Source organism: Streptopelia decaocto, assembly GCF_964273445.1.
Source record: "Streptopelia decaocto genome assembly, chromosome: 4".
Lineage (NCBI taxonomy): Eukaryota > Metazoa > Chordata > Aves > Columbiformes > Columbidae > Streptopelia > Streptopelia decaocto.
In genome coordinates this window covers 49,430,262-49,444,065 of record NC_138658.1, presented here as the reverse complement: position 1 = coordinate 49,444,065, position 13,804 = coordinate 49,430,262, and the positions used below count along the sequence as shown (strand labels likewise).

At 41.8% G+C, this 13,804-nt stretch overlaps 1 protein-coding gene across 1 annotated transcript in view; it reads left to right on the top strand.

Moving 5' to 3' along the window:
* Window positions 1-13,804, top strand: part of KIT (KIT proto-oncogene, receptor tyrosine kinase) — a 54,634-nt gene that overhangs the window by 20,045 nt on the left and 20,785 nt on the right. Inside the window, exons 3-7 of the mRNA XM_082051877.1 lie at window positions 2,247-2,525; window positions 5,896-6,032; window positions 8,723-8,882; window positions 11,702-11,891; window positions 12,590-12,705. Of these exons, the coding sequence (XP_081908003.1) occupies window positions 2,247-2,525; window positions 5,896-6,032; window positions 8,723-8,882; window positions 11,702-11,891; window positions 12,590-12,705 (882 nt within the window). The remainder of the gene's footprint in view (window positions 1-2,246; window positions 2,526-5,895; window positions 6,033-8,722; window positions 8,883-11,701; window positions 11,892-12,589; window positions 12,706-13,804) is intronic.

Sequence of the window (13,804 nt, the reverse complement as noted above, 5' to 3'; positions counted from 1 at the left end):
AGCTATTTATCTCTTATGTCCAGCTGGATTTACTAAAAGCAAATTTTCTCTTCTCTGTAACTAAGGATGACACAGTGTTGAGGGACTGTAGGTGCTTACCTCTTTCACCTTTCTGCTTGGGCAGCAAGTGCCTGTGTTGTGTCTATAGAAGCAGTTCATGTCCCTATCCAAGAAAGTTTAGTGACTATCAAGCTAGTTTAGACACCTACATAAGGGAGAAAAATATCTCGGTTTTTCATCTCAAGTCTTTTCAGAAGCCAGCAATGATAAGCACCACCACATCTTGTCTTAGAAACTTGAGGTATGCCCAGAAAGCAAGTGCTACCCAAGATGTTGCTTGGGTGGAAAGCCATGAAAGGTAGAATATGACCATGAGCAGCCTTGTTTGTGCCTGGTTTCCCTACAGCAAATCCTTTCATGTCTTCTCACCATGATGTCTCCCTTCCAGAGGGGCATGGAAGATGGGAGGGCAGCACCTCAGCAATTTTACTTAGCCCAGCCAAAGCTCTCCCTGCAGTTTCAGCCATTAGTGAAACAGGTCTCTGTTCCTTTCTTCTGTTTTCAAAACTTTTTTTTTTTTTTTTTTTTTTTTTTTTTCCTGGGGAGCCATACCTTCTATAAAGTGAAGATATCTTGGCTCTGTCCATATTGGAGAAAAAGTGGACTGCGAGGAAACCAATCAATTAAGTTTTGGTCAGCAGGGACACTTAGATGGTCTTTTCTAGCCCGTGCTCTTCCAGCTCAGGCGTGACAGCTATGCATAGCATTTCTCTATCTCTGTGTGCAAAATATCACACTTCGGTTCTGTTTAGACATGCTTTACTTTTTCATTTGTTAGTAGTCTGCATCCTCTAGTTCTAGGCTGATGCTTCAAAGCTTTTAGTTTGGGGGGGCTTCTTGGGCAGCAGTATCAAATGAAATTAAAACTACACCCTCACTCTAAGCGAGAAACCAGCCAGTAAATTCTCTGTTCAGTGATCAACGATCTTCAACTTAGCATTTCCTAATTGCTTACGTAAATGTCCCATGCTTCATTTTCAGCCTGGTACTTCTTGTCTTAAACCAAAGGCACATTGTCCATCACCTGTACCGAATTATGTTAAGTCATGGTTTGTTGATCTCTAATCATTCAAGTTGCATGAAGCTAGTTTGCAAAACAGAAGGCAAGCTTTTTCCCTCTGTTTCTACATTTCTAATTCATGCTACTCTACAGGGAGGGCAGATGGGAGCTGAAATAAGCTTTTACAGAGTGTTTGTCACTACACCATCCTTTTATTTTTGTGTTTGCTATTAGTTGTGAGGTCCATAGCATTTCAAGGTCATCTGCTATCATGGGCTTCAACTTTGGTTGTAAAAGTGTTTAAAGTACAGGGTGTTCCAAAAAGACGGACCTGATTTCAAAGCAGTATATTGGCAAATTTGATCCATCTGTGCTGTATGTTTGTGTGCAGGGGTTGGCTGAGATGAAACACTTTAGAAAAGTTACCTTGTCAAAGGTTACATGATGATTACATGATGACACATTCCTGTGCGATCTGCTCTAGGTGAACCTGCTTTAGCAGGTGGGTTGGACTAGATGATCTACAGAGGTCCCTTCCAACCCCAGCCATTCTGCAATTCAGTGATTTTTTCAATCAGATATGCTGCTTGTATGCCCATTTTTTTCTAAGGAGGCTAAAAATAACCCCTGTTTTCAGGGAAGGGAGAGAGAGAGAAGTTGTTTGGTTCTTCCTCTGGTAGCAATGTGTGTTCATTTAGATTATGTATTTTACAGAAGTGAAAACCATAATTTAGGTGCTTTTCAACTTCCATTTGCTCATAAATTTCTTCAAAATCCTCCAGTGGGCATGAAACCTTAGAGCCTTGCCACTAGCTAAAAGCAAATTACTTTTAATGGTCTGCGAAAATCTGTTTACTGTTGTTGGAGGTGGAGGTTGGAGGTTTTGGAGCTAAACAAGGCAAAAAAAACCCCAAAACATCTCAAAATAAAGAAGCAGTAAGATTATTTTTAGTGCACATGATCCTTTAGCGCGTCTGGTAGTGAATGCTACTGCACATCTCCTGTTGTGCTGCTCATCTAAGGCAAAATTTAATGTCTCTTGTTAAACATGAATTGGGTAATACTTGGTTTTACTGGCTGAATGTAAAACTTTCTTTGATCCTCACTCTGCAGCTGGGCACTTAGATCATCAGAAGTTCCCTGTGCAATGTCAACTTCTCTGACAGGTCTTTGTGTTTCTTCACAGATCCAAACGTGCTCTTCCTTGTTGATTCTCTGATCTATGGAAAAGAAGACAGCGACATCCTGCTAGTGTGCCCACTAACAGATCCAGATGTTTCAAATTTCACACTGAAAAAATGTGATGGCAAACCTCTCCCCAAAAATATGATGTTTATTCCCAATCCCCAGAAAGGCATCATTATAAAGAATGTACAGAGATCATTTAAGGGCTGCTACCAGTGCTTGGCCAAGCACAATGGAGTTGAGAAAATATCGGAGAACATTTTCCTGAATGTGAGGCCAGGTAACACAGAATTTTCACCTTCTTGTAGAGCACCTGATATTCCCCTATTATCTCCCAGGAGCTGATGGGAAGTGCTGTGAAGCCTCACCTTGTTTCTTGACCTTGTCATGGGGCAGCTGGGGGCTGGGTGGCTCTGGAAGCTTTTTGAAGTCTTCTCCCACTCAAGGTCAGATGTGCTTGCATACCAGGGAATTGCTCTGTGATGCTTGTGACTGCTGCACGTGGTCCAGAGGCTTGGAAACCTTATTCTGGACAAGTTGTATGAGGGCACAAGTTGATCTTGTAACATTTGGCTTGTAACTGTACTGAGCAGATTTGGCCATGAACACTTTTATTTACTGTTCCTGGTGATTTCCAGATTCTAAGAAATGTGGTTTGTGCTGTTAAACTTTGAGGACAAACCAGTGCCCTGAGGTTTGGACAGGTTTGTGCAGGCAAGGTGGAGATATGAGTGGCTGACTCACAAGTCTGATACCCACAAGTAACAGCGCAGGAACTGACTGGTGGCATTAAAGAGGGATTCAGTGGAAAGGAGGAATGTGGGGGAGCAGAGGGCCCTGATTTGTCTCCATCTTCACGAGTGAGGATGGTCACAACAGCAACCATGTGCCCAGATCATGACGAGGATTGCATGGTGGCTGAGCTGCCAGATGTATCACTTGGCTCTGCAAACCTGTTGATGATGCCCTACCTTTGACCTTCATGTGTTGTTTTGCCCGAGGGCTGGGTGTTTAAGTAGGTTTGGGAAGGAGGAGAAGCCCAATGCCTGGCTGTGCAGTACATTACAGGCTGGTTTTGTCTGGGCATTTTGGAGCCTATGGTTACCCTGTGTGTTGTTAATCCACTGTATAAATACCCAGGAGACAAGTGGAGGGAGCGGTTCAGCAAGCCAGGCTGTCTCGGTAAATCAGCTTATTCTCTGTGTAGCTCTGGGGCTTTGCATGAAGTAGCCCCTGGCTACAGTTGAGAGCATCTCCACCGAGCCCTGGGCGCAATGCAGAGGCTGCAGTGAGGTGTGAGGAGGGGACGTCCCTGGTCCCTGCACAGGCGTGGGTTGTGCACCAGGAGCTTCTGTTGGCTGCAAGTGCATTTCTGTTCCCATGGCTGAGGTGTCCTGTTGAGTTATTTTGTTGTTGAAAGCAGAGGGTTGGGTAGGGGCTACATTGGTTGGCTTTGTGCTTTCAGAGACATCCAGCTGTCTGTGATGCTGTGCTGGTCATGCTGCCAGGGCTGGTGCTGGCGAAGGGGTGCACAGCTCAGGCCTGGCTTCTCCCCACTGCCCATTTGTGCCAGGTGTCAGGAGCTGAGGCCAGGCCACCGCCAGCACCGCCCCTTGTGCTGGTGGAGGAGGGTTGTCCCATGGCGTGGTGAGGGGACACATTGGTGTTCGCTCCATGGCGGGGGCTGTGTGCCCTGCCTGGTGGCAGAGCAGCGGGGTAGGCAGCGGGGACCATCTCAAGTGTGCAGTTTGCTGTGGCAAATTGAAGAAGTCTTTTTCTTAGTGACTTGGGAACTCTGATGTAGTGAATTTTATTGAATACTTAATGAGAAGGGAACAAAAGTACAGGCATCTCTGGCATTCTCCTTTGATGACCAAAATCAAGTTGGTTCTTGCTGTCTCTGTTCTGTAACAAGTTTGTTTTTCAACCGTTTTTTCAGTGGTGGCCAAAGAAAGCAGTTGATTGCTATAACTGACATTTCTCTGACATAGGAGAATGCAAGCTGTAGTATTGGGTTCTTTCGTTGTTTTATGGGATGGAAGTCTGTACTTGCTCACTACACTGTGACTTCAGATGGGAGGGTGCTGCCCTGGCATCCATCGCCAGTGGCCCACAGACGGTGGGCAGCCGTAGGTGGCCAGTGGGACCTGGGCACTCTGCCCATATTCTTCAGCTGGGGGGAAGCCTGCAGTAAGTAGAAGCCTCTGCTGAAGGTCATCAGCAGCAAAGCAGCATTGTCATCCTCAGTGTTGTAATTACTGTGCTGTACTGTTCAGTCCTTGTCACATTCACCAAGTAAAACTCCTACCTTCTTCTTGGCTGAAGACTTAACGTGTGTTGGAGACCCTCTGGTGGGCATTGTTTTTGTAATGACAGCTGTGGTGCTCAGACCCTCAGGCTTGAGCTTCTGGTGCAGAAAGACAGGCATCCGTGAAATAGGGAGCTGTGCGGGCGTCTTCAGACATCCACCAGCCCTGCTACGATAGCACAGGGAGTATTCATGTCCACCCTTCTCAAAACAATGAGGGGCTTTATGGCCTTACAGCTCTTTTTTTGATTGTCCGTAGATGTTGCTGGCGGGTGAGAACACAGCACGCCTTCTGCACCAGTTTCCGCCTGTCTCTTGGGTGCTGCTGAATGCCGGGGGGGAATTTTTATGTGAGCCTTTATCTCTGAAGAGAGCAAACGTATTTCTTTGTTCTCTTCTGTAGAACATGAGGAAAACATTATTGTTAAAGTATGAATGGCTGAAAAGCGTGGCGTTTTCTTAAGTTTCGCATAATTTACCTAAGAAAACTACAAAGCCTGTGTCAGAGGCAGGAAGAGAGTCTGGAAGGCCTTATCTGATGTATGTTGCATTTATAATTTGAAAGTGAGTCTTCCTGCGTAAAAGTCCTAGTGGGAAGTTCACTAGAGTCTTGTATATGAGGAAAATTTGAAGAAATTATGAAGAAAATGTAAAAAGAAACTGTGGAGGGAACAGAGGAAGAGCTGAAGATCTTTGCAGAGATAAGAGACACATAATCCTCAAATACACTTGACTATTGAGAAAAGACACCCTGAAGCAGAACAAGGGTACAGCTAGCCCATGGCTGCTTGTAACCACCTACTTCTTGGGTGATGAACTTGTCCATGGTCTTGGCACCAGCCAGCTCTGTGAACCATCACTGTGAGCAGAGATTCTGGTGCTTTCAGAGACTGAAGTCCTTGAGCTGTACCTGTCCTTCTAGGCTGTCTGTCAGGGGCTTTTCAGTGACCTGTCAGCTGTAGTAATTTGTAATTAGAAGTTGCAGTTAATGCTAGGCTGCAGTTCTTCACTTGCTGATCCTCACTGTGTTTTCGGTTCCAGAGTGCAACTTTTTAATCACTGTCATGGAATGAATCATCTCATTGATGGTTCAACAGCGTTGAGGTTTCTTTGCACAAGCTGCTAAGCTCTAACAAGTATTATCTACCTTTAAGTGTAATAAGGGAGATTGAAGCAGAAACGTGCTTGTTGTAAAGGAACAACTATGTAATATGTTAAAGAAATTTGAATACCTCTCAAAGGTCTGAAATCTTATTGGAAAGTTAATGACTGTTGATTTTTTATTCCCCCTTGGAAGCTCTGAAACTAATGAAAAGTAACCCACTTCTAAATTGTTTTCTAGTTCACAAAACTCTTCCTGTCATCACCTTATCCAAAAGCTATGAGCTTCTCAAAGAAGGGGAAGAATTTGAAGTTACATGTGTAATCACAGATGTGGATAGCAGCGTACAAGCCAGCTGGATTTCTCACAAAAGTGGGGTGAGTTCCTTTAATGGTATCACGAATGCCTCAGCACAGTGCACAAACTCTCTGTAGGCATTTGCATGCTTGTCTTGGGGCACCTGATATTATTGGTCTGGATTTGTTGCGTTTCCAAGGTCCCATATCCCACAGACTGGTGAGGAGGCAGCAACAACTGTCAGGTGCTCATGCAGAGGGCTGTGAGGAAAAGCGTCTGCATAGGCTTCTCTTTCCAAACAGAAATTAAAGTTAGGCTCTTCAATGTGAAGTTTAGGTGACCTCTGTTGGGCTGCCTAAATACGGAAGCACCGAGTGCCTACACATCACATTGCAATCAATGGGAACTGCAAATATCAACACATGGACTGCAAATTACATATTCTAGTCGTTATCATTAACAGTAAAATACCTGCTAATTAGCGTGGGATTGTATGTGACAGGAATAGTAGTAAGCATTCGCAGGAATGATTAATTCATTTAAATTACATGATGTGCCTCGCTAACTGGGAAACTTCTGAAAAATGAACCATTGAACTGGCTTCTGTCTGTAGTGATCGATGAAGTTACTGCCTGGCATCACCAAATTAAATTATTGGCATGCTGAGTGTTCCGTGAGAGTTGGTTACCAGCAGCACAGCTGTTCTGCAGATGCGGGCAGAGAGATCCCATCCTCTGGTCAGCTACCGTGCAGCCAGCTCTACCTTTGAAATGAGCAGCAGGCTCTGGGTTTTTTTAAAGATGTTTCTTGGTCTTCTGGGTATACCCCGAAATGTAAATGAATTAAAAGCCCTTGTGACGACCTGTTAGTAACTCCTGCAGTCTACATTCCCATGCTAATTGGCTGGTCTTTTACTGCTAATGGTAGTGACCCGGAATACGTCATTCATATGTGTATGGAAAAGAAAGGCTTCTGTGATGCTGTGATGTTTGGATAAACCACATCTCCCCGGGCATATTGTGAACAGGAGGCCCGTTCCCTGGAGCTGGGTATGCCATGCTTGGCTAATCCACCAGCCCTGGCAGAGCTGCTCTCACTAAGTGCTCACTCCTCCAGAAATCCCACTTCACAGCTCCAAGGGTTGAGGAGGTCTAAATGACATGAAGGTGGCATGGGACATGCAGATGGGGCTTTTGGTCCTGTGCCAAGGCCAGCTACAAGTCCTTCATCTGAGAATTTAATTTATTCTATTGTTCCCCCCCTTTTCTTTGTTACAGTGTGAAGAAATCAGGGTCTTCCTTTAAGGTTTTGTGCTTTATCACTTTTCATTTTATGAGTAAAAGCCACAAGGAAAATATTTTAGCCCAAATAATTTTGACCTTTCTGTCCTTTCTGGTAAATAGCATGGGATGCTATCTTTTAAATATTGACTGTCAAATTAAAGTTTGTGCTGAAACAAAATACATGAAATTCATGTTTATATAGATGAAGAATTACATTTTGTCCTGAACAGGTCAAAGCAAAAAAAGCAAACCAAAACAAGCCACTTTCTTTGTATGACTGAAGTTATCACCACTTTTGAAAACGAGGAGTCTTGTTATAAGCAAGCACATCCATACAAACCAAACTGCTATTTGTGATTATTATAGTTCAGGAGGAACCAAAGTGACTTGAGAAAATTAAATTTATCTAGAAACTCTTGGCACCTCCAAGAATTGAAATAATTCTACTAGACAGTTACAAGTCTAGGTCTGCATTTGGATTAATCAGTGTAAATTTATCAGTCTTTCCACACCAAGCATTCTCACAGAAACTAATGTCAACACCTCAAAGCATTTTTTCTTTCTTTAGTTCCAGCATGCATACATAGGCATAGAGTAATGAAATACCCAATGCTTTGAAAGGAAAATGGAGTTTCCAGTTGCCTGTAAGATTAATAAATCTAGATTGCTATGGACTGAGAAGCAGAGTGGGTTCCAGAGCAAGGATGCCATGCAGACCATGCCGTGAGCAGGTCTCTCTGCAGTGTGTCTGCAATGAGGAGATGCCATGGAATCGGGACATAGAGAGACCCCATTTAAAATGAAACTCCAGGACCTTAAATTCTCTCTTGTCATGTGCTGGAAAGCATTGCAACCCTTAGAGAGTTCAGTGACTTTTAGGCACCACGTGGGTGGTGAACCACACTTCAGAGTTGCAATGACTTTATACAATTGCTGCAGCTTCTGAGCATTAGGAAAGACAAGACCCAGTGTTCATTTTGCATCAAGTCTTACAGCTAGAAGTGTTATTAGTGCAAATAAAACCTTCTGTTGGTTCCTCACCTTTGTTAGCATTAGAAATTTAACCAAAGCAAGCTGGGTCTGACCTTGGGCCCAACACATTTTTCTCCATAGGACTGAAATATTTGAAGAAATTAGAGTTTCAGCTTTGTGGCTTGGGCTGGTCTCTCCCATTTGGCATTTCCTCTCTCTCCCTCTTCTTCTCCCTTCCCCTGCCCCCCCTGCAATATTCTTGTGGAAGAAAACAACCTAAAGAATGAGGGGAGGGGATAGGACTTAGGAGAGGACATTATCTCCCAAAGACAGCTGATCACACACTTGTTTTTCATGGAGAGATTCTAGTGACAGGTTTGTCGTGCTGGCTTATTATTCCGGTTTAAAGTTATGAATATTAATATAGCAAAGTTATAATTACTTCTATTTTTAATTTATCTAGGAAAGATGCCGCATACACAGTGTTTTAGATGTTAATTGTTTTTTACCGACAGATTGTTACAAGCAAAAGCAGAAATTTGGGTGATTATGGATACGAAAGGAAATTAACATTGAACATCCGTTCAGTGGGAGTTAATGATTCTGGAGAATTCACATGCCAAGCAGAAAATCCTTTCGGAAAAACCAATGCCACAGTAACCTTGAAAGCACTAGGTAAATAGTTCTTGTAGAAATCTCAACATTTCTAAGAGCAGGAAGTGGAAAATGGGGACACTGGGAAGCCCTCCCTTCCATCTCTCTCCTTTGCCCCAAACCTCAGTGGGTGAAGTTGCTTTATTAAAAGGTTATTGCTGACTGGTACCATATGAGGTGGCTCAGGAAGTGTTGCGATGTGTATGACTACTTTAATTTCTATAACCCTTTGTATGCTATTGAAATGTGATATTAGAACAACCACCCAACAGTGTTTCCATCTCTCTGGTTTGTCGTATCCTTCCTGGTTTAATTTTAAATTTAATCCAGTCTTAATGAAGCAAGTAATTTACCTTTGTCTGGTACTATCCCTACGCTTAAGTAATTTGGCAGCACAAGCATATCTTTCATACCTGCCTTCCAAGCATGGGAAATTTCACTGACATTGCCATATCAAGATTTTTTACGTAGTAAAAACTATATATGTACCTCTATCTAAAACAATGCAGTGAGGAACATTGCAGTGTGCGTAGGCAGCATGAAGTTGTTCCAAGTTCACCCCTGTGGCAGATCCACTATCCATCACTTCCATGGATTTTGGATCGTGAGGAAACTCCATCCCTCCTCTTGTTTAATAACAGACTCGTTTAGAGTCTGCTATGTATTAACTTGGGTGACACAGAGTGCCTTTTGAATTTTAAAGCTTCTGAAATCTGTTTATTTGATCAATTTAAGGACATGTCAGTATAATTAACAAGTTCATTCTGAAGAAGCCTGTGTGATTGGCTACAACAGTTCTTTACCATTCAAGGTGTAGTAACTGAGGGAAGTGTAGCCTTGGATCCTTTTTCCTTTCCAAATCTGTTTTTCTGTTGCACAGATAACTGCTGCAACCTTGCTTGTTTGGCTTTCCCCAGTAACTTAAAGAAAACAGAAGTATTATTTGACCTATGTGGGTTAGATCTCTATGAGAGCAGCAGAAGTTTGAGTGCCCTTAACCTTGTTCTGCCATTCTAAGGGGTAGGGCTCATAAGTGATGGGGATGTTTTCCTTGTCTTTTTACAGGAGAGACTAAATTCATATGTAAAAGAATGAAACGGTGTGAAGTATGAAAGAAAATCTTTTACCCAAGGGGAACAATATAAAAGCTTTTATTGTAAGAGGAGGGAAGTTCTTAACTACAGAAATTCTTAGGACTGCTATGTATGCAAATGTGGCTTTAAAAGTGACTGACTTTGGAATGTCTGGGGACTAAAATAAAGCACGGCATTATAAAAAGTAGAAAATAAAATAACAAGTTTGTATTTAGTAAAATGCAAAGTTTGTATTTAATAAAAAATACCAGAGAAAAGCTGAAGTCTTTCATTTTCAAGATACTTTTCTTTCCCCACCCTCTCAAATGTGATTTAAAATAAAAAAATCTCTTGTCTCTTGGATGCCTTTCACTATTCCTTGTCAAACTGACTATATTTATCTGAACTGTGCCAGTGCCCAGGGTTCTGGGAAGTGGTGTATGGTATGTACCAGGGAGATGCTGGGATTGTATCAGTTTTTAAATTGCAGTGGCTTTAATATTAGCCAAAAGGTTTACAAGAAACAATGGGTATTTTTGGTAAATTTCCTAATTACTTTTTTAACAATTGATTTATCTGATCATAAACAGTTTCTAGAACTGTTCTGGGGATTGATAGCACAATAATAAAATTTTATTTGCAAGCTCTCGAGTGCAGTTTTGAATCTCAGTTGCACAGGGGATCCTGTGTTTATAAAGAAAATAGAAAAAAAGTCCTGTGAAGGAACTAAAAATCTTCAGTTTCCAGATTTAAAACCTTTTTCGCTTTTCTAATGATGGAGAACATTTTAGAGCATACCTGCCAGCTGTGTATTTAGTTAATCTTTCTTCTCTGAAGCATCTGTTAAGTGCTCTGGCAGCTCCATATGCTTTCACCAAGCCCCACAGGCTTGTTTTCCTCAGCTCAGGTGCCCAGCTGGCCATGGCAGTTTGATTACTAGAAGGTGGGAAGAAGCAGGCATCTGAGATTGACTTTTGGTCTAAATTCAAGCTCCCCCAGTAAATTGCAATTGCAATCTGCCTGTCAAACTGATATTTCCCATATGAATTTGTGTAATAGGACTGAAAAATTTGTCTTTACAAAGTGAATAATCCTGAAGCTGATGAGTTTATTAATGAAATTAAAACCACTGCAGTGAGGATGCTGCTCCACATGATATGTTGGAACTGAATTGCACAATGATAAATGGTATCTGCCAAATAAAAGATTAAGCAGCAGTAGATGAACAGAAATGCCTTAGTTTAAGACAATTGCTATCCAGGCCTGTGGTCTTAGCACGTTTTTCTCTAATTACAGTTTTCAATAGCTTAGTTTGTAATGTCATTCTTAATTACACTTGACAAAGAAACCTTAAATACTCTGGTACATTGTCACAAATGATCAATTCATCTTGCTCTTTTCTTAGCGTTTCCTTTGTACCATACAGTTAGTGACTCTGATTTTTGGAAAAATGTAAATTCTTGAGTAGAATCAAACATGGGCTTGCACCTTTCTGAAAGCAAATAGAAGGTGTTTATCACCAGAAGATGGAATTATTTCTGCTAAGGCACTCAAGACTGCTTTAAGTCCTGTGCTTCATTGCTATATATAGCTAGTCATCTTGGTTTGGGCAGATGAGGTTTCAAGTTCTGCTTTGTAGAAAAGGTTTCCTGTTTCACAGTTGTATGTTTGATCACTGATCTTGAAAGTAGTCTAAGTGTGGTTAGCGTACTGACAGTCTTCTAAATGGCCCTGAAATTGTTTTTCTTCTCCTCTTGTGGCCATCAGCTAAAGGATTTGTCCGTTTGTTTGCAACAATGAATACCACAATAGATATAAATGCAGGACAAAATGGAAACTTAACAGTTGAATATGAGGCATATCCAAAACCAAAAGAAGAAGTCTGGATGTACATGAACGAAACATTACAGAATTCATCAGACCATTACGTCAAGTTCAAGACTGTGGGCAATAACAGGTAAAATGAATGACTGTAAGTGCTATTGATTTCACTTTGGAACAGCAAACTAGAGTCTGCTCTGGAAAGATGAAAGTGGAGGTGTTGAGAAAATTGTGATTATAAAAGATCTTGTAGTCTGCGTGGTTTACCACAGTAACTGGTGCAAAGTCTGCTAACCTAGATTTGGAATAGCATTGGGCTAACCACAGCAGCTGAGGACCACAAACTCATGACTCACCTACAAGATCTCGTTCTTGCCCATTAGGCAAAAATAAGAATTAAAGAATAAAGCATTAAATAAGAAATAAAGTTGTTTGTGTTCAGAGACTCCCTCTACCACCACAGCACAGAGCCCAATGCTCTGGACTAAAGCTTATGCTTTTATTTCTGCTGTGCGCTCTTCTCTCCTGAGCCCTTGTCCTCCAAAAATCCAGCGTAGTGTCCAGCATGTGGGGTCTGGGTTGTGTATCTGGGTTCCCTCTTCAGTGAGAGCAGCAGCAGGTGGTGGTGCCTGTGCGAGGTCCGAGCCTGGTGCTGAGCTGTCATGCGGGTAGACATTTGGGAACAGCAGAACTTTTGGATGCTGCAGCGCAATGGCAGTCATAATGCAAGATAAGAGTGTCTGCATGGACAGCATCTGCAGAAGAAGCTGGCATGCTATTCCCTGTTCACTGCAAGTTATGAGCATCAGTAATGCTTAATTTTTTTCATTACAGTTATACAAGTGAACTTCACCTTACCCGATTAAAAGGAACAGAAGGAGGCATTTACACATTTTTCGTGTCCAATTCTGATGCCAGCTCCTCTGTAACATTTAATGTCTATGTGAAAAGTAAGTAAAGTGAACAGTCTGAAATATTTCATTATCACAGTCATTGTATTTTATACAACATAATGTATGCACAAGATGTCACAGTGTGGTTCAGCATATGAGAGGGTTTCTGAAGTGAAGTACATGCTGGAAAACTATTGAAATATCAAGATATAAAAGTGCATAGTACTTACACAAATCCACATACTACCCAGCGTGACCTTACGTTCTACCGAGTGTATTCTGGAGGTTACTGGAGAATAGCTAGATAGTTTATACAGGTAAAAAAATATGTGTGCACCTGGAAACATGATAACAAAAATAAGCATGTGTCATAAACCTTTGATAATTTAAGGTGGAGCAGGGTATACAGGAATTATAATTTGCATTTTTGGCAACCAAGTTAAGCTATTAAATGTATTTAATTCGTTTGAGTTGGATGCAGAGTTTGAAAGCTCGTAAAGAGATTTATTCACTTGTGCCTTTTGGCATCTAAATACTTCTGTATAATAATATATAGCTCTCCATTGTTTTAAAGAAACGTGCATAGCTTTACAAATACATGTGCTGTCATCTTTGGGACACGCTTGTTAAAAAACTGTCGCTGTCAGTTGCAAACAGCATTCTTCAAGACAAAAGCTAAACTTCGAAATGAATATAATGAAACCTTCAGGAAACTCTGTCCTTCTTAGCAGAGCCATCCTTTTAGAGAATTCAGTGCTGTCAGCAGACAAATATTGGCAGACGCTAAAGGCCAGGCTTAAGCAGGGGACTGCAGGCAGACTGGAGAAACTAAGATGAGGTAGACAATGATGCCTTCAAGCCCAGCAGGAGGAACTATATAGAAAGTGCATGTGCTGCAAATACAGTTCTGTATTGCTGCTGTGCTTCAGCAGCAATGTGTCCTTCTCTGGGCATAGGCTAATGCAGAGGGCTGTTGACGCTTCCACAGATGCACAAAATCCTAGATATTAGTTTCTGAATTCTCATTTATCACTGAAAGTCAATATTTGTAGCATCACTATTAGCAGTGCCATATTTTGCATCTAGAAATATCACTTGGGCTCCTTTCAGAACCCAGCATTTCTTCCTTCATCTGTGGATGTTGTCACTTTAATTT